The sequence below is a fragment of the Amblyomma americanum genome, chromosome 1, assembly GCF_052857255.1.
Source record: "Amblyomma americanum isolate KBUSLIRL-KWMA chromosome 1, ASM5285725v1, whole genome shotgun sequence".
NCBI lineage: Eukaryota > Metazoa > Arthropoda > Arachnida > Ixodida > Ixodidae > Amblyomma > Amblyomma americanum.
This window is the reverse complement of record NC_135497.1, coordinates 108,446,962-108,468,327: the sequence shown is the minus strand read 5'-3', so window position 1 is coordinate 108,468,327 and position 21,366 is coordinate 108,446,962. Positions and strand designations below refer to the sequence as shown.

At 43.5% G+C, this 21,366-nt stretch overlaps 1 protein-coding gene across 1 annotated transcript in view; it reads left to right on the top strand.

The window, feature by feature from the left end:
* NFAT (nuclear factor of activated T cells 3) overlaps positions 1–21,366 on the top strand; it is a gene marked incomplete in the record, with an annotated part of 46,924 nt that overhangs the window by 19,853 nt on the left and 5,705 nt on the right. The window contains 4 exon segments of the mRNA XM_077646501.1: positions 2,336–2,465; positions 10,703–10,771; positions 13,538–13,717; positions 18,926–20,101. Coding sequence (XP_077502627.1) covers positions 2,336–2,465; positions 10,703–10,771; positions 13,538–13,717; positions 18,926–20,101 — 1,555 coding nt within the window.

Genomic DNA, 21,366 nt, shown 5'->3' with positions numbered 1-21,366 from the left:
GAAGGCCTCTACAACGACCTCTGAATGGCTGGTGTGCGCACTTAAAATGCCATTTTTCAGCTTCGTGTTTATTGCCAACATGACTAGCCTTACGGAAGTTTTTAAATTTTTTTTATGGTGCAATTCCAATTACTCTTATATCGTTGAATTGAGGAAAGAAGTAACCTGTGAAGCTATGCTTATTTTTTTTTGGCTGAGTCGAGCATTACAAATTTTGTGAACCATAATGTTGTCACCTAACTATGTTTCATATTATGGTGCTTGGACATAATTGAACATTTTTATACAATGATGTGCCTCAAAAACAGTATAATTAGCATAGCTCTAGATGGCAGTTCTTTGTCTACGGCTCCATTTCAATCGAAACCAAAAGATGTAGAAAGAAAGTGTCTTAATGACCCGTAAGAATTTAGCTAATTAGGCTTAAGTTGTTTTCTCATATTATGGGAACTGATTGAGGTACGCTGAAACTAATTATATTTTTGAAAACAGGAAGAAGAAACACATATGCACACCAAATTTCATTACGATATCTTTAACAATAAAAATTTTCATTTCAAGGCCCGTGTCTCCCCTTACGGGGAAATTTTCCACCCACATTCTGTAGCCGTGCAGCTACAAGGCAAACCACTCATTTTCTGGGAAAGCCGTCTTGCAGTTGGACTATAATTCTTCCTGGCCCGTGGCTAAAACTTGGTACCTCTGCTTGTCTTGGGCAGTCGCACTACCAACTGAGCTAACTAGGATGCCAGCAGTTGGCAGCAAGAAATCCAGTGGTTTGCTGCTGATTTGCTTGTTTTGTTACACCTTGCTTTATACAGTAAATAGCCCATACTTATATAAAGTAAAACCTCGTTAAATCGAAGTCAGTGCAACTGCAAAAAATATTCTAATTAACCCAACTCATAGCTCTTGCTGCCAAAAAGAGAGTTGACTGAAAATATAAATTGACGTGTACCCCCCCCATTCTCCCGCAGCTCCTGCTTCATCCCACTGCCTCACTTTGTTTTGTAGTTTCCTGCGGGATGGCATCGTCGCGCGCACAACTTAAATCAACAAACGCATAATGATGCAATACAAAAACAGTAGTCTCGAAGCCAGTGGAGGTGAAAAGCAGAAAAACAGTGCTGCAGCCTGCTTTCCACACCCAACTGACTAGTGGCAAACCCAACTGCAAGCAGTCCTGTAGTTACAGATTCCAGTGTGACACTGCCTCGGAGATTATCAAGAGTTATCGGCAGTGTGCTCTCGCACTGCCTACCTCTCCTCAGAGGAAGCGACTTCCAGCGCGAACGAGCGGGGTAAATGGCGCACAATTTGAATTTTCATAAGCAAAACTTATTTGCATACAAATTAACAACTTTTTTGACGCGTGGAGACCCATGCGTCCTGTTGGTAGATGGGGGGGGGGGGGGGGGGGGGGGGGGGAGCAGAACGAGCGCCAGAACGGGTGCTGGTACAGGCCACCTGCTACCTGCTGCTTGTCCAAAACTCTTTAAGCTCCACAATAAGCCAGCTTCGCGTATAGGTCAACCCTGCAAATTCAGTTGGTCGTTTTTCTGAAGATCAACTTATACACAACAGTACTTAAATTACGTGATCAGAGATGCTGGTAACCTAACCCTCTGAATACGGCACACCACCCAAAGAAATAGCACAGGCCGTCGTTGCGTGTGGTGAACCCGTCGTAGGCACAGAGCAAGAATGATTGCTTTGCGGGACCAGTTCAGGCGTTCGTTTTGGCGGTTCGCAAGCCTTAGCATAGATTGGTTTTCGTGCTGGGAGGGTACTGGGGCTGAGGTGCTTCGCATAACAAGCATTGACATCACTCTGCAGCGCCGCCTCACGGCTATGAGGGGCTGTCGCATTACTGGTTTGCTGAAAAATCAAGATTGGGCATTCCCGCATAGCATACCAGATCTTGAATTAAATCTACCGATACAAGCCACCGCTTCAGATTATCAGATCAAATTTGTATTAGAAATTACGGGACCACAGAAATTCTTCAAATTATCTGGCATTTCAACATAACTGAGTTTGAATTATTGAGGTTTTCCTGTATTTGGCCCATATCAGACCACCTGTCGGCAGCCAAGTTGTGTCTTTGGTGCAAAAGTAGCACAGCCTCAAAACAGTGCTGTGGAGCAAGTTGCAGAGAAGTTGGCAAAAAATTTGAAGGCAGTCTTATTGAATGAAACACGCAAAACGAGTCATCAGATAAAGTTGGAAGCTGCCAGCTCATCCACCTCGCATGCAGGATGTCACACTGAGTGTCAGAATTGTTCTTGGTGGCTCTCCTGGTGCCTCAGCAGAATTGGTGCATTTGTGCTTGCAGACTCACCTGATTTGTCGTGTGCCAGCCTACCGAAACCCGGACGTGGGGCACCTTGTGGTGGTGCACTTGGTGGTGACCAGTGGGGGCAGGGCCAGCGAGCCCCACCCATTCACCTATGTACCGCTGGCAGGTAGGTCTCCTTGGCCACCAGTCTCCCGGGAGGACCCTGTTTGTATGGGGAGGGCAGAGGGACTGTGCCTTTGCTACATGGGTATGCTCTCTGTTGCGCCCTGTTTGTGCTGTACATCAGGGTGTGCAACCCAGTCCTTCAGGAGTGCTAGGGAGAGACGGGGGGCAGCAGTCTGGCTTGATCTCTGCCGACAGCACAGGCAAACTCCAAAAATACAGCTTTGGAAACATGGATGGCCGGTGGCTGCCAGGACAGCATTATGCCTAACACGTAGTATGATTTTGGCCCGTATTTTAAATTCTTTTTTTTTTCTGTGCTTCACCATCCAGACACAGACTGAACATTGAGAGCAGGCTTAAAAATGTGGGCACGATTTATGTCACTGGCCAACAATTAAGCGTGGGCCAATAGTTCATATGTGTGGAGGGTCTTAGTGTTTCAGGTTACTTGTTCTAAAAATTGACGGCAAAACTAAGCAAGTAAGATGTGAGCTATCACTAAGTTTTTGAAAATTCCAACCAACCGGGAACAATTGGATGAGTTATTTGATTGGTTTTGACTTCGCTGTTTAGGTTTGACTGCATTGAAAACCTGCCAGAAAACACCAGCTTCAAGGAAACTGTAGTGCATGCTCACCTTATATAAGCCAGTTTAAATCTTAACTCGGTGAAGTTGCATTACTTGTAAGGGGTGACAGAGCAATATGCTCATGAGTGAGTGTTTGTGTGCATGTGTATTGTGCCAGTAATTTGTTTATAAAGTGACATTCCTTCAGTTTAGTGACAAATACAGCTTTTCCAGCCTTGTGTAATGTCGTTTGAGGAAGCCATGTGGCCCAAGATACAACAAAGTATTTCTACACAATAACAAAAATAGTGTCTTGGTGTTGACAGGTATTGGACGTTTGTCTAAAAGTCCGTGCTTTGATCATGCCATTAATAGAGCTATATTGCACAGTTTAACCAGTTTTTCTGTTGTATGAGAACACAAGGCACAGACTGAAGCAAAACTAGTATACTCTGGTGGATAACAGCAAAAAGAATGTGTTGATGGTAAGCCAGCATCACTGGAAGGGGTCAATGACTGGACTGCTGTTCCTCAAGCTAGGTATGAAAGTGGTCCTCATTTCACTTTACTGACTTCAGTAAGTTTTATATGGCCAAGCAAATGCAGATATAATTGTAGAGCTAAACGAATTCTAGCTTTGATTGTTGCAGGTGTTGAATTTGTCAGCATTAGTTAGCATTGGTTTTTCACACTCAGAGCTTCACAAATTCTGCATTTAGGTTAGCAGAGTACTATGTGTTTAAGTGCTGTCTTGCTTGCAGCCAATTTGCGAAGGTTTTTTGTCACAGCTTTCAGAGCTTTATTGGCTTACCCGCTCTTGCTTTCTGTCCATCTTTTTCGTTATTGTTATAAAACACACACACACACAAACACATCAGGCTGGCATTGTGTGCAAAAGAAAGTGTGCACCTGTTGCTTTGCTAATTGTTGCGTTTTTGTTGCCACGTGGCAGCGTGCTGAGGGTCTGCCTCTCATGTAGACAGCTTTCCTCCAGCCCCGGAGGAGCAGCGCACTCTGCTCTTCTGTGTGGCATGGAGGGTTCTAGGTTATTTTTTCTCCTGCTTTTTTGTTTTGTACTTGTTTTAATTTTACGGTTTGTGTGCAAGGGTGTGTGTGCGTGTCCATTAGGCGAGTGGGAGAGTGCAAGGTGCGCAGCTGTGCAGCAGGGCCCAGGCAGAGTCCCTTCTTCCTCCGTGCCCATGTGCCAGTGGTGCAGGGCAGCTCCTGTTCCTCGCACTGTCTTCTTTCTTGGTGCCTCTTGTCTCATCTAAGCTGGTGTGGGTGCTGATGCGTGCGTGGTAGGATGCGTGCAAGGGCAACATTTCCAGACTGAAAGCCGTGCACAGTCAATGGGGGAAAGAAAAAACAAAGGATGGGTGTTCTTACGGCACTGACGCTATGCTAAAGTAGCAGGGACAGAAAGGTTGTAAAAGGATAAATTCCAATCAGCATAGTGCTGAGACTATGAAAGTCGTCTTCAAAGTTGTGGCCGTTTCGTGTCTTTCACTCTGGAATGAGCACTTTGCGTGAATGGTGTTTTGAGTGCTTCGAAAATGGCCTTAATCTGTTCTTCTGTGGTTTTTGTGTGTAGTGTCATGCACTGTATTCTTTGGGGCATAAGTAAAGCTAATGACTGTTTCTAGCACTTGTTTTAACAGATCACTAGCTGACCGGTGTTCTCTGTTTCCACCCTTTGGGGGGTTTGAGAAGTGCTTAACCAAATTAAGTCGTTCGCATGTAATCGGTGTAGCATGGATATGTGATCTGACCTGATTTTTAAAGCATAAAATTAGGTTGGGCAAGAATTACTATGGTGAGCTTAGTGCAGCATCCACATTTTATGATTAATGGGAGCCAAAGAGTTCAGCACTAGCATTAAAAATATGGCAGAGAAGTCAAACATAATTGAAAAGCAAAGAATTGTTTGTCGTTTCAAAATCTCTATGCCATCCTGGTTTGCATAAGCTTGCATTTTTACCTATAACCTGTCATGTACGGCTTTGAAGTTTAAAATACCTTTTTGGGTGCGGTTACTATGGTGCTTTCAAATTGATTTGATGAAAGAGCTTGCTTTTTTCGAATTACTGTCATGATAGGCACTATGTCCTGAAAAGTACCTTGCCCATGATACAGCACAATCCTAGGGTTGAAGAACCATTTTCGAAGCATGTGCTTGAATGTGGAGTGCGTGGGTGTGTGTGTGCGCGTGCCGGACTTAACTGATTAGTTCAATTGGCTTTCCATTATTCGGCCTAGCAATGCAAATATACCATCTTCACTGCAGGAGTGCCTCAGGTGCAGGAAGTACCTTAGGCTTGGCATGTTAGCTCGACTGGAATAAAAAGGGAACCAGTAGTTGTCTGGCCACTAAAATTTTGCAAACGATAGTTTTTGTGCCTTTGGTTTGTCGCCTGAGGTGCAGTAAAGATATGGTTGTTTGCAGCATTATTCATATCCTAAGAGAGGACACAGGCATCTGTCTCAAAATTGAAATTAAAAACTAAGTAAGGGTCAGGTGTGCACTGAATGGTGCTCTGGTAAAAGCTGTTTTTGGAGGCCAGCCTTCAATACGTTTGACCCAAGTGTGTGTGCCATGCTTTCTTTTTCTTTTTTATTTTTGACCGGCCTCATTTGAAATGATGAGTCGCACCGAAAGAAATGTGGCACTAAAGAGCGAGAGAAAACTGTTGTGTTGTTCCTCCCCATTTCTCAGACTGCAGGTTAAAGGGATGAGCGCCCTCCCTGGGGTTTTCGGTGTGTTGTGCAAAGGGTGTGATCGCTCACACCTCCCCTGCCTGGGCGGCTCCTCCTCCTCCTCCTCTCTCTGCCGCAGACGGAGGTTTTTCTCGACACTTTTTGTATATCCCCATTAAGCATTTGCATTGATTGTGCTTTGTGCGGTTGGACGTTCATGTAAGCTGTATCGACAGCACTGAATGGCTGCAACTGTGCATTGCATCTAAGGTGCCACTGGCCACTGGGCCTGCTTCTCACTCTCTTGCCGCCAGTAGCGCTTCAGGCTGGTTTGCTTTTGTTTTGCCAGCACTGTGATGGGTGGGACTGTGAGGGCCATTGCTTTTTAGGGCCCAGGAGGTGCATGGGTACAGGAACAGTACAGGCCGTCAGCCTACTTGCTTGTACCTCAATTTGTTGTTTAGCCATGCACCTTGCTCTGTCGGAAAGTTTTGCATGCCGAAGCTGAGGAAATCTCACAAAAGTGCCGAGTGCTTAAGCTGTCTCAGGTGAAATTTTGCTGTCCCGTTTTAGTCAGAAGATATTCACTGTTCGAGCTGTTACTGCTGATGAAATAAGCTCTTAATACTGCTTTAATATCCACTTTCCCAAAATACTATGATCTCTTACTGGTAGTTAATGCATGTGGTAAGTATAAGGCTTTTCTGGCTGATCTATCTAGTTGAACCCATTCAGATGGCAAGTGATATAAGTGCTTAGTGAACACTAGGAATTATTTTTTAGAGGTTGAAGCATGTTTCCTCAAGTCCCACCCATGTATGGCAGTAGGATATATTTCTTTAATATAATGATGACAGATAATAACAAAACTGCTTGTCACTTGGTGCATTAGTATGCCACCGTATCCTGAAGTATCTCTGGTAGCCTGTATAAGGATTTTAATTATTAGTAGCCTGTATAAGGATTTTAATTATTAGTTAATGCTTGCAGAATTCTTTGCCTGTAAATTTAAGATATATATTTCTACTTCATGTAACACACAGTATGTTGTAGTTGAGAAAACTTTGCTAGCAGTGCTATATCATTAATGTATGCATTGTGCATATTTTTTGATTGTCATTGTTGCATGTGTTTGTGAGCTGTTAAGGTAAAATAACTGGAAGGTTAATTTTTCGTCTCTTGAAGCCCAAACTCAAATTTCATTCTCATTGTCTCAATCTCTAAAGGAATCTTGCATGGCATTGTACTGTGGAAGTAGGGTTCACTCCGAGATTTTTTTTTTTTTTTTTGGCAGGTTAAGTGTAAGACCAGAAAGCAAACAAAGTGTAGGCTTGTGCGAATATTCGGTAATTTTGAATATTCGGTCGAAGAGTTAAGTGTTCGGTATTCAATTCGATCCAAATTTTTGGTATTCGAAATCTCTGAAGTATTTGTCTCAGGTGATTAACTTTTCCAAAACGCTTCCTTCGTGTTTTTTCGGTTCAGTGTGCTTCCTGCAGGACGACATCGTGGCTCGCGCACAGCTAAAAGCATCAGCCACGTAATGACACACTCACAATGGGGACTAGCTTTCGGAGGCAAGTGGTGATCGAAAGAGATAAAACAGTGCAACTTCCTTGCTCTCCACTCTCGTACGGCTCTGCTGACTAAACGGCAAACAGATCTGCCAACAGTCCTCTAATTCTGCATCCTGGTGCAGCGCACGCTCTGAGGTTATTCCAAAAACAGGAAGTTAGCCCTCACCCTGCCTACCGCTCGTCTGGGAAAATGAGCAAGCACGAAGAGTATACAACTTGCAGTTCGAATTTTCATTGTGGCACTGATGTGTATACAAATTGACGATTTTTTAATTTTTTTTTACACGTGGAGCTGCATGAATCATGGTGGGAACAGGCACCAACCAGTACAAGGCGCGTAATACTGACGCGTCCGCCGAGCCAACCCAGACCCCTCAAATAGGTCAGCTTCATGTGCAGGTTGAATCCCCCAATTTTGGATGGCCATTTTTGCAAAAAAATTGACATTTTTTTTTTATATATGTGGAGCTCTGTGAATTATGGCGGGAATGGGAAATCGGCACAAGACAAATAGGTAATACCCATGGCTCCATGTATAGGTGAAATCCCCCAATTTCGGATGGCCATTTTTGGTTAAGGTCATGTAGCTTCAATCAGTGCAACGAAACTTAAGTGCACCTTTTGTATTTCTTGTGTGTCAAAACTATTTCTAATATTCACTTAAAAATTATTTGAATAAAATTAATATTCGCTTCAAATTCGCTTTAAACCAAAAAAAGCACTATTCGTACAAGCCTAAAACAGAGTCATTAGAATATTTTTGTCAGCATTTGTTATATTGTACATCGAGCTTCACATATAACTAATTCGACAATCTGAAAGCATAATGTACGAGGGTAGACATAACTTTTTGTTACAGAAACGAAAGTAGAGCAAAAGGTCAATTTTCTTTGGCATCGTTGTGGTGTTATTCTGGAACCATCTAGTTATTGTGCAAAATGTTAACAGCAGGTACATGATTCCCACTACTAAGCACCTGAAATCCATGCAAGAAGTTTTGCAGGCTAAGAGCACTGTCTCCTCTTCATTTGGTGGTCTGGCCTTGTCATCTGCTTTAACTAAGCTGAATGGCCTGTCCCCACTATTAGTAATTCATTTGCTTGCTTATTGGAATTTGGCGAGCTTATATCTTTCGTTTTGCAAACAACTCGGTTGTTTCGGTATTTGCCTTTGATGAGTGTCATAATATATGGAGTGTTTTCTTGTGTTTCTCCTGTTTCTCCTTTGTTGCCCTGTGGAGATGACTTCCGTTAACTCTTGTTGCAATGCCTCTTTACAGGTGGCTTGGTTGGTGCTGGTTGACAAACTGACTGCCACGTATCTGTCACTCAAACACAGTGCCTACTTAGCTTGTTCCTGGGCGTGTATGCGGGTGGGAAGGGGATCTGGTGACGCAGCCTTTGGAGCAGTGTGACTGTGTCCATCTCGAGGACGAGCAGCTCGAACAGATTGGCACGCCACAGGGCCGTTTGCCTTGTGCTCAGTCTCCTTTCCTGCCAGGCTTTAGCCTGAGCTACCACGCGGAACGTGCGGGTGCCTGTCTCCTCCCCGATTTCTCGGGAGTGACACACAGCCGTGTGAAGCGTGACTTTGTGTGGCTCCCGAGACCGTGTGTATGGCTGGCGTGACAGGTGGTGTGTGGTTGTTATATAGCAGATAGTCGCGATTTCTCTTTTTTTTTTTCCTTCTCTCTTCCTCTGTCTTTTGTTAGTTGACTTAAAGGACTTGAATGTTGAGTAACAAAGTCTGTCTGGGTGTTTGATGTGCAGCTGGCAAGCACTGAGAGTTCTGTTTTATGTAGAGCTGGGCACTCAAAAACTGAGCTGGAGCACTTTTCCCTGATCGGTTTCAAGTTGATTTTAGCTGATCATCTTCAGAATATCTATTTCTGCGGAAACAGTGGCTTCCCGTCCTGGATAACAAAATATTCGCACTGCATAATGCTAAAAAACTGTGCATCTATACTGAGGTTGGTTCATGTCTGTTGTTCATTATGCTGCATCCTAAAATGCTCATGCTTTCAATTCTGAATTCACTTGTGTCAAAAATTAGGTACCAACAACAACAGTTTTCAGTGTAGGCATAGGAAGGATGCTGCTTGAGAAACTAATTCTGATATCACTTAAATAGCAAGATGTTAAAACTTTCAGTGGATCTTTAAGTGCACAATTAAACAGTGCATGATAAATGCCATTTATGTTCACTGCTTATTTGTTGTAGGTCTGTTCGGTTAATGTTCATTTATCTTGTTTTTTACCCCTCTGTGGTGACGCTATGGCACTACTTGTTAGCTTAAAGTGATGAGTTTAGTTACCAGCCTCTGGCCACATTTCAGCAAAGGTAAAATACAAAACTGCCCATGAACCAGGATTTCTCTGTGCATCATAAAAAGGCCTAGGTGTGATCAAACTCTGGAACTTTCAATTGCAATGCCCTTTGCTGTTTGAATGTTGCCTTGGGATGCGAGATTGACCCAACTTGTGCAAAATTAAATCCTTGTTCATGCTTTCTTCAGAAAGATGGTGAATTTTGGTGAGCCTGATAGCAAGATCTGGACAATGTTATAGTAAAGGGAATTATATTTTTTTGTTTATTTCTTTCCTCTGAGGCAGCTTTCAGACTGTCATAAATGTAGTAAAAGCATACAAAAGCGCTGTCACAGTGGCTGGGGCAGGGCTTTATGCTACTTATTTCCTGTGTAAGGCTGATGGCTGAGCAGGCAATACCTAAAACACTATGCATGTAAATGTTGTGGTCAGGCATCTAGGTTGGCAATTTGAAGCTGAAAGGGGGACATGTGCATTCCAGAGTAGTGTATTTAGAGCAAATACATTTTGCTTTTGGTTTTATTGGTATAATGTTGGAGTGAGTTGTGTTTTTGCCTCCTGACTTCTAGCACAGCATCTTATATTTATCTTGCCAGCCTTCTTGGTGCTGTGAATCATCTCAGTGTTTGCCTTCTGCCGAGTGACTGAAAAGTGCTGTGCATGGATGAATGTGCTTGGTTCTGAGCGGCTGGTTGGCATGCATGAAAGTGTGTGTGGGTGTGCCTGAGTGTGAATGTGATGGCTCAAAGGTTGCGACACATTTACTGTGATTTCAAGCTGCCACCATGCTAAGGACAAGGGGAGTTTAATGAATAGCGACAACCTTGTCAGCAACTTGCGTAAAAAGTGCTGCTGCACGCTTCGATCTGCCCCTCATACCTTTGACATGGTGGCAGGGGGTGTTGTTTGGTGTTGTTTGTCACTGGGTAACCTTTAAATTCACTGGGAAATGTAGTGTCCTTTCTTTCATTACTCGTTATTTTCCTGTCCTTTTGTTCAGTCATCTGTCTTTGCTTTTAGTTTTTCTTTCTTGTAGTAAAATAGTGTGTAACTGATTTCCCTTTGACTGTAGGCGGAGGCCAAATACCGACTGGGCCATTAAGTGCCACAACGGCAAAATCAAGTGCTAATGCTGCAGCTGGTGAGTACTGAAAATGTGTTATCTTACATGCTGGGATTACTGGCTAGTGACTGTCTCTTTAAGCTGATGCAGTTTTACACATACTGCATTTACTCGCCAATTTGTGGAGTTTTTTTCTTTTTTTTCTTGCATTAGGGCTTCAAAAAGGGGGTGCACAAATTGCGTGGAGATTTCACAAACACAACTTAAAAAACTCTAAAAGGGCTAAACCTGCAATATATACCGTGTGTTGCCGCCTGTGTGTCGACCCCCAGACTCTCGCCCCTCGCTGGCCAGAAAAAGGTTTTCTCAGAATATATGACACGTACCACCTTCCGCCCCGCCCCACGTTATGTAGTTCCCTGCGGGATGGCATGAGAGCATGTGTACAGTTCAAATCAAAGCAATATGCCCACATACTGTCACGAAGCCAGCAGTCAGAGGCAAATGGAGATAAGTGATAAACCGGCACCCTCGCATGCGGCCCATCTGACTAGCGATAAACCAAACAGCAAGCGGTTCTGTAGTTTCGCATTCCGGTGTGCACCAGCGGTTGCTGGAAGTTTGCTCTCACAACTGTTCATCCATGAAAGTGACCGCCAGGGTGAGCGAGCAGGGTAAACAGCACGCAATTCTTCCCCTCACCACTCACACCTTTCATAGCTGCACACAACAACGTGGCCATGCTGATCTTCCCAAGCCTGCCTTGGGAAGATCGCCTACATGCATGCTGGTGGTCTGGCACAGGAGGGAGCGTAAAATATGCCAGTAAAAGCTGATTTTTTTTAATTAGGGTGATAAATTAGGGGTGTGAAAATTATGCGTGGGTGCAAATTATGCGAGTAAATATAGTACATTTGATTTGACCGAGGCTGGAATCAAGCATGAATATTTTTGTAAGTTATTTCTTAAATGTATGAGGCGACACTGATGCAGGTCTGGTTGATAAATTTTGCATGAACCCTTACACAAAATTATGGATCACACTGGTTGCTCACTGTAGGCACATGCAAAGTTGTATTCTCTTCACTAACAGAGTTCACATTTGATTCCAGCCTGGTAGTATGCATGCATGCAGCAATCATTTTTATTGCTTTAGATACTATTCTGTTGTAATATAGTTGGCATTAAATCAGAAGGGTCATCAGAAGTCTGTAAAGCGAGTACTATATTTACTTGTATAATTTGACCACCTTTTTTTATACAGTATGTGCTCTAACTGCATTGAAAATACTGAAGTGGTGCATCAGGCTTACATTTCTTCACTCTTTTTACTACTAGTGCTTAGTAGTAGTAGAAGTAGAAATATTGCAAATATATTTAAATGTGTTTCAATAACTTCTCGTGCTAAGTGCTAGCTTAAAAGTTTCATTCATGTTGGTCCTCCTGTAACGAGGCAGAAACTTGATGAGGGGAACGACAGAACAGCGCTAACAGACTGGACAGAAAAGAAGACAGACACTTCCGCTTCTGTTCTATCACACCTGTTTGCACTGTTCCATTGTTTCCGGCAAGGTGAAACATCCTGTCCAACTCAGCCCTCTTCTTGATGGGGGAAATTTTAACACAAACTATGCAGCAGGCCGTCTGGTTAGGAAAATAGAAAACAATTTTGCACTTTTTTATACTTAATTGTGTGTATTTCGTTTGTAAAACATTCAGCCAATTGTGGCTACCGCAGCCACTTTTTATCAGGAGAAGTGTCATTGCGATGAATTGAAGCATTTGAGCTGAACAAAAAGACTGTTGGAATTGGATGACAAACTTATATTCTGGAAGTATGCAATGTCCAGCCTTAGATTATTGTGTTTCTATTATATATTAGGAACTGTTATTGCTTTCTCGGTTCTTCCAGCCAGAAGCTGTTTCATACACTTTCTGTGGTGTAAAGGAAAACTGCTCTGTAAAAATGTCTCATTATCAATTTATTTCCACTGCTGTCCTGCCTTTCTGAGCTGTTTTGCAATGTTTTGGAAGCTTTTACTCCCCTCAACACCTCCCTGAACTTTCAGTCCGTGATCAGGTTCAGCCAGCATACCTGTCTAGAGCACTCAGAACGCCGCCCTGTCGCACAAAGGAAGGGAACCTTTTAAGCAGGTATACGGTTCTAGAGGCAATGCTGTCGCTGGAGCAAAGCAGTGTGGACACACAATTTGCCCTGGCAATTGCACTGTATCAGCAGTAGATGAACTGAGTGAAGATTTCAGTTTGTTTGTTCCGCAGCACACCGCTGCAGCACTCTAGACAGGCATGCTGACGACTGTACATTTGCAGTATACATTTGCAGTATCATTTAGCTGTTGACAGGTGAAACTTCTAGCTGCTAGGAAAAAACAGCTCTTACCATTTCACAGGCTTCTTTGAAAATGCATATTTTTAGCAGTATTGGCCAGCTCTGGCAGCAACTGCTCCTTATGTCGCTGTCATTGCCTAGGTCAGCAGACATCATCAGTTCATCTTCTCAAGGTGGAACATGCTTCTCCACTTCACTGAAGTCAACTTCACTATTACTAAACTCACAGAATTCCTTCCCACAAAACGAGCCAACGGAAAATGGCATGATTCAGATAAAAAGGCTCTCCGACAACTGAAACCACCAATTCAGCAAAAAAATCCAGCCATTTTGCATTGAAGTGAGTGCGATGGCACCTGGCATGTACTGTAAAACATCTGACTAGAATTGCCATTCTTCAGTGCTAGGCTACACCTGACTAGTGACCACAAAGGGTCAAGATTGCACCTGACCTGGCAGTGTGCCTGCAATAGAGGGGTTTGTGTTCTGTGCAGCATCAAGCCTGGAACTGAAGACACAGCCATTTGGAGGTTCACAGGGAGCACAGCTTCCCACCATTATTCAAATCCCACTCCTGGCAGGCACATCTCCACGGTCACAGCGCCACCCTGTTCAGACACTTGTCATCCCTACTACAACTATTGCCTTGTCACCTGCGTCAGCTTCTGTCCCGGGTAAGTATAGAAAACCTAATTGAGCAAACTATGTTAAGCTCAGTTTGTCTTGGTAAACCAGTTGCCAGTTCCTTACTTTACTGCAGAGCCCTCCAGTGTACATCTTACACACGGTTTTTCAGGCACATTTGCCAGAATTATGTCTGCAATTTTTGTATGTAACTTAAGTGTCCAAACTAAGGTGTGTCTGATGTTATTGCAAATGTCCCAGTAAAGAAACGAAATGTTGTTGGTTTCATAGCACTACAGTAAGATTGGGCAATACACAGACAGTTTGAAATTGTCATTCTATGGTAGTGACAGATGCTGTAGCACTGGTGCAGCTATAGGTAGACTGCAATGTGCTTTTAAGGGTTGGTGCCATGCTGATGGGGAAGCGGATGTGGTGTGTAGTTCATGGATGGAGGCATGTTATATTAGAATGGTCTCATATTGCAGTGTTAAAAGTGCACTAAAGAGGTATCTGAATTCGTCTTTTTACCGCAGGAACTCGATCTACACATTCCGAGCATTCTTAGAAAATTTGAATTATTGTCCTGTGGGGCCGATTTCTCTCATTTAAACCGGATTAAACGTCCCTGCTCCCACCTTTTTTTGAATTCAACGCTGAAGATAGGAGGAGTCTACCAACACGTGGAGTGCCTTGCAGCCAGTCGCGTGGCGGCTTGCCGCTCTGCCATCAGCAGAGTAATGCATAAATCAAAGAGTCCACGCATATTTTTATTTCTGTGGGCCTAATTTGTGGCTATGTTGCCTGCAACTAAAACTATTTATTCACAGAAACCTAAAAAAAACAAAATAAGAGCGAAAGCGAAGCCGCCCGGGACTGGCTGAAAGGCACTCCACGCCTTGGTTGACTCCTCCTACCTTCAGCATTGGAGTTAAAAAAAAAAAAGGCGGGAGCTGGGACATTTAATCTGATTTAAATTAGGGAAATTGGCTGCACAGAACATTAACTCGGAGTTTCTAAGAACGCTTGGAACGTCTAGATCAAGTTCCACGCTAAAAAGACATGTTCAGATTCCTCTTTAGTGCACCTTTAGTGAAAGGCACACCAATTTTGCAGCATGTTTTGTTTATGGAAAACCTTCCGCAGTTTCATTCAGCGCAGTCAACATTGCACTGCAGCTTTTTATTCTTTTTTGTAGTTTAATTTCTTATGGGCATCCATCAATGCCAGTATGCTGGTCACAATGCATTTTTAAGCAGTTTTCTTGTTATAGAAGTTTCACCACCGCAACAGACACGATACTGAGCACATGGCGGCGGCACTAAATAAAGCACAGAAAGCCATTGTATACAGTCGAACCTCGATATAGCAAAGTCATATTAGCAGCCCAAAAATTCATTAAATTGCAAATTTCATTAAGGTTCCTATGTTTCAGCGGTCAAATAAAGTTGCAGATTCTTGTATGTACACTTCTGGTAGATGGCACCTTGTAGATACAGTAGAAGTTCATGGTACAATTACAGTTGATCAGAATTTTGCGATGCCAAGAAATTTAAAACTGTTCCTCCCAGCCAGAGTGCATTACATATATTACGTTACGGTTTGAGATAATGCGAACACTTTCGCAACCCATGGCAGATGATATGAACGCGCAAATCACCACTTGGCAACATATCGAGGGTAAAAAGGACCGAACGAGCATTGTGGACTTTCCTGGTGGAAAATAACTGATAAAAAAAAAAAAAGGCTATATCGAACCTCCAGCACCAAGCAGTGCCTACTCCAATGGCAGGCGGCAGGCTTCGCCGCACTGCACAAATGGCTGGTGGTAGAATGCGCCCACTGTGGGTTTCTCATGTACACAACAGATGGCACAGCAATATCTTCTGCACCTGTTCTGCTCTGCTGATTGAAGCTTACAGGCAATATTTGTGCATAAAAGGGTGCATGCAAATTGCAGTCTGTCTTGGCTAAAGTTTTCATTTTCACATTTGTGAGACAGGTTAGTTTTTCCCTGCTGATGTCTGGTTGTTGTGGCAGTAATTCTGTGCAGTACGAGAGGAACCACAGATTCGGACACTTTGTTCACGTGCTTGGTTGAGAGGCCAGTGGTGCGAAGCTACCATTCATGGGATTATGACTGAACGCCTCTAAGTCACAATCCTGTTGAAGCATTGCCACGATATCGTGTGCACTTGCAGCGAAAGTGGGTGAGATGAGTGCTGGGTCAAGTGCAACAGGCGTTGCACTTCCCGGCTCGTTGAAGCCAAATGTACCCAAAGAGCGTTACACCAGATGCCGAGTTTTGGGAAGGCCACTGGCCACTCACCGGTGCTCCGGCCGGCCTGAATTGCTGCAGCGTCAAATCGTCTGAAGACAACTTAGGTCTTCACGCGGTGCGATGCGCGAGGACTTCGTTAAATTGAAAGCGTGGTATAAATTTACTTCGTTAAATCACAAAAAAAAAATGCAGGGCATTCAATGGGGCAGAGGTGGGGAAATAAAAAAGATGTGTTACTTCGCCCATTTCTTAAATTGAGGTTCGTTATATCAAAGTTTGGATGTAAGTATTTGGGTTGAAATAATGCTCCTTTATTTACACTATTGGATAGCATCCTGCAGTTTTAACACTGCCAACCATAGCTGCCATATGCGTCTCAGGTATATTATTATATTATTTCTATGTATATAATTCACTAAGTAGTAGATTTTGTAAAGGCAGAATGATCATTTGTAGCTATAGCACAATCACTTTTTGGGACACAAAAATTTTGCCTTTAGAGTTAAAAATTGAGAGCAGAATTTTATCCTTGTATGATCGGAGAAAGCAACGCACAGTGTGTATGCAGCTGCATTTAGAAGTGTTATGGGACAGGTTTGTCCTGCTTTGAAACTTGTAGCTGTCTGTTGCAGCATCGTCTGGAAGAGTACTGTCATTTGTTATATCCATGATATGGCCATCTGCATTCAGTATATAAAGTAAAAATTACATGTGTTAAAAACACCAGGAACAGTTTGATGTAGCCAATAATTTGTAATATCTATGTTTGTCATATCGAGGTTCATCTGTAGTTGGTGTTTTTGGAAAATGTAGTTTCCAGTATATGTCTGTGTGTCCATTGGTGCGTCCATTCATATCGGTTTGTCCAATCCATATCAACAGTCTCTTGTACAGGATTTTAAAAGTCACGTCTCAAGGCATGAAAAATTGTCATGGCATAAGAATTCTTCACACTTGTTTGTTTTTGTTGACTACCTGAAGGAACCTTTGTTTATTATTATATTATTAACTATTGTAAAATTCATGGAATGTTGTGATTTTCATAAAGCCGAGCAATTATAACTAACGATCGCGTGTTACGGACGAGGCTGGTGCTACCATCAAAATACGTATTAGGGCTATGCCATCATACCTCAGATACAACAAACAAGTGTGGCCACTCAGCTCAGTTACAGTGAACGAGGAGGCTCTGTAAAATCATCCCCAGAACCGGAAACCCTTGTTTCAGGAGCAGAGAGCGATGAGCGCCTCCAGGCCTCTGTGACACCCCCTCCTCTCTTTTCTAAAAAAGCAACAATGCGACCCCCTAAACACAAGACAAAAAAAAAAGGATATATAGATGCCGAGGAAACTGTTTGACAGGTAAAGCTGTTAAGAACGCATGCTTTGAAAGACGGCGCCTAGAGCTGATGAAAAGTGCAGCAAGCTTCGCGTTACCGTCCTTCTATGCGCGAGCATGGACGGCAACAAGGCGGGCGCTGTGCGTCCTTGGGAAGACTAGCAAGGCACAGTGCTGTGAAAGCTACCCTCTCATACGCGCAACACAAGGGGGCTGGGTGATGCACTTTTGTTTTCGACAGGTATGCCATTATTTAGAGGGGTATGGGGATGACAAGGCCACTTGTTCACTGAGTGGCTTGAAAAAAAAAAGGCAGGAATGTCCTGTCCGTGCTTGTGCCTCCTGCGACTGTGGAGACCACACTCTTCTGCCACCGAATGCGACGAGCCAGACCTGCCACTTCACATTGGCATAATTCATGTGCTCAAGGTGTTCTATCGATGCCGTGTCCCTAGTGCTTGCTGAGAACAATTGACTGACCAGGTGGCGACGTCCCAGTTTGGGTAACTCTGTTCACTGCCGTGGAATAAATGCGCATGGTTGGAAATGACTGCGTAATGACCTAGAACTGCTTCCGTAAGACAGAGTTTATAATCCCATTGATGATAGAGGACATTGTCGAAAACCCACATTATCAGACGCACGTATAGATATGTGATGACGCCGACATTAGAGAGCCATCACTGACTTGAATGCTACTATGTTATAATTACGAACACTGTTCAATTGCCAGAAAAATGATGAAGGCGATGACAAGGAAGCCGATCTACCACCAGCTGCCTTGGAGGCTTCCGCCGCGATTAGTTATATTGCCTCCCTAAAGCAGCTTGTTGGTAGCAGCGCTATTGTCGAGGTGTATGCAACCGTTCTGGGGAGCTTGGAAAGTGCCATAATAAGGTTTGGTTTGAATAAACAGACACATATAACGGAATTACACAGTCTGACTTTGTACTTTTGGCTCCAACATGTAAAGTCCACTTACTACGAACTTAGGATATAACGAACCCAATCCGCGCAACCGTCAGTTCGTTACAAGTGGGCTCGACTGTATTGCAATGTCGACACTTTTCACATGGCAAACTGTCTCTTGGTGCATGGTTTAGCATAATGCTTGAGAGAAATGTGGCTAGTCCTTTTCCTTTCTTTTTGTGTACTGTATTAATTGGCCTTTGCTAAATATCTTTTAAGACTTCCAGCTCGTAGCTTGCATTTCATTATATCAACTGCTGTTCAGCATATTACAAAAAGTTATTGCTGCAGTAAACTAGGAACATAGAATTACTTCATGGAGTGCAGGGTTCAAGCATATATTTAAGACTGTAACCACCTGCATTATTTTTTTTTTTAGTTGAAAGGTTTTGAAGCTTGCAGTGGGGTACTTATGCTCACTTCGCCTCACCGGACGTGTAGCCAAGTTTGGTAGAATGTTCTTTCTTTTTACCAAGCTGTCCTTTATTAGCAGTTATCCGCGGACTCTTGTTAACTGCAGAATCGGTGCATTTTACTTTATTTGTAGAAGCATGCATGTATGGTATAGGGGCTGTGATGTGGTGAACAGTGCATGTTTGTTATGGCACAGTGCATGCTTAAAAAATTCTGGGGGATGTTGTGCTAGCTTCTTTCTTGCTTCTCTTTCAGAGTCTCAGCCCAAACCAGGCAACAGCAGTGGGGCAGCAGTAGCTGCTGCTGCAACATCTAACAACATTCAGTTTGTGGTTGTGCAGCAACCAGCACAACAGCCAACACAATCACAGGTGCAGCAGCAGCAAGCTCAGCAGTCGCAGCAGCCGGCTGCACCAGCAACACTGAGCCTAGTGGTTTCATCTGCTGCCCAGCAAACACTGCTCAAGGCGGCCGAAGAGGCAGCAAGCCCAGCTAATGAATCATGTCACCTGAAGCGCAAGATCTCCCACGCTCCCGAAGGGGCACCAGACAAGTGCGCTGCAAACTATGAATTATCGGGAGAAGAGCCCCTGAAGAACACAGAGGAGCAACTGGGGAATCTTGGCCTCTTTTACACAGATCAGGGCATACTGCCTTCTTGCAGTGTCGAGCAGCTTATGGGAGTGACACAAGAAGCAGGCACAACTGCTTGCACAGCTGCTACATCGGCCACCTTTGAGTGCGAGACCCAGTGGAGTACCCTAACCCACCAGAGCCAACCTGAGAACAAACCACTCTGGGGGCAAATGGGCTGCGAGTCGGCCACAGCAGAATCTGAGCTGGAAGGGCGGCCTCCCGAGATGCAGTCTTTGGAGAACACAGCCGTACCCTTTGCTGACGAGCAGCAGTTCAAGAAGCAAAAGGTGAAAGATGCTCCAGTGCTGTCTTTGCCAAGCTGGCCTACTGGCAGCCTTGAGCAGGTGCAGAGCATGGATTTTACCTGTTCTGGGGTTAAGCCAGAAGTAGCTCCTAGCTGGCCAAACTCATTGAATGGCATGTTGAGCCAGCCTGAACCCAAGGTGCCCGTAGTGTTTGGCGACAAAGTGATCTTGGACTCAGTAGGTGTGAGCACGGCACCAAGCTCCCAGTTTTCAGTGACTGGCTCTTTTGAGAACAACCCTCAGTGTCAGGACAACATGGCTGCAGGTGCATTTGGCATAACATCTTTTGAGGCTGCCACACAGCCAGTCAGCCAGCCACAAGCCCTTGTTGTGGAGCCTAGCTTGGTTGTCTCCAGGGATCAAGCTTCATCATCAGCTCAGCAAGCACAGACCCAAGCTCAAGGGCCAAACATGGACCACATCTCAGCAATGTCAATGCTTCCAGAGTCGGAGCTGCTGCGCATGATCAACCCCAATGCTTTTGACAATGGTATGGCAAACTTTTTCCCAGGAGGAAGGCATGGCATGCTTTGAGGCAGATAGGATGAGCCTGGCAGGGCCTGTTTTGTGAAGCGCTTGGCCCTCTGGCCTACACCTTTTTAACCCCTACATGAAGTGAGCTTAGAATACTAACTCACCTTTCAAGGATGTCAGACATGCAGGTGTCACCAAAAACAAACCTTTATTCAGAGGGAATAATGCAAACATCAAATACCTGTGGCATCTTGTCATAAACTTTCTCACACTAGAAATGGCAGCTTTACAATGAGCAGGTTGGTTGGCACCACCTTGTATATTGTTTGTAAGAAATTACACTTAGAACAGATGAAACTTCGTGTTTCTTGGTTGGAAGTTGTTTATTTAAACTGATGTATGAATAATTATGAATAATAAAATGCTAAGCTTATAAAGCATGAAAAATACATGCGAAATTACTTTCAGTGGTGCTATTACATGCGGCCGGCACAATCATTGCTCGTGAATTGGTGACATCCTGCTTCATGCCCTGAATTCGCAGCCGTTGCACAAAATATCAATTCTTTCATTATGCTGAAAGTTGCTAGGCTGAGAAAAATAGCTTTCTGTGCTGAGCAAACGGGGCGATAGCTATAAAACGAGTCGAACTGCTTAAATGCACTAAAGAAATAAAATTATCAGGGATTTATTGTCTTTTAACAGAAGCTGATGTTATAACATTGAGTTTCTTGCAGCATAGTATTGTGTTATTCAATTCCTAGTATGAATTATAATTGGCGTCGTTCTTGGTATGTATGTGAAAGATTAAAATTTTGAATTGCAGATAGTCTTCTGAAAATTAATTTTAAACTTTAGAGGTCGTGGATGGTGCTTTTTTTTTTTTCTTTGTATGGCCCCACAATCCAGCCCTCTCAGTTTGGCATTTTATAGTGCATGTTTCTGGGGGGCAAAAAAATTAATAAAATAAAAATATATAAAAAACAGTGGAAAAGAATAAAATTATTTATTATTGGATTATTTATCTGTTACTGTAAAAAAATTAATAGGTAACAGTGTCATCAGCTAAGGCAACCCTGCTAGCTATAATTAGCAAAATTACGTGCTGAACCTCAAATGCAAAACTAAAGTTATTATTGAATACAAGTGAGAAACTGTTGTTAGTATTGCTCTTAAATGCAGTATTGCATTGCCCTGTGCTGGTCATTCTGTAAATTTTAAATGTGCCGAGTAAAACATGGCTGTGCAGGGAGTTGCGGACCCATCAATTCCATTGTCATG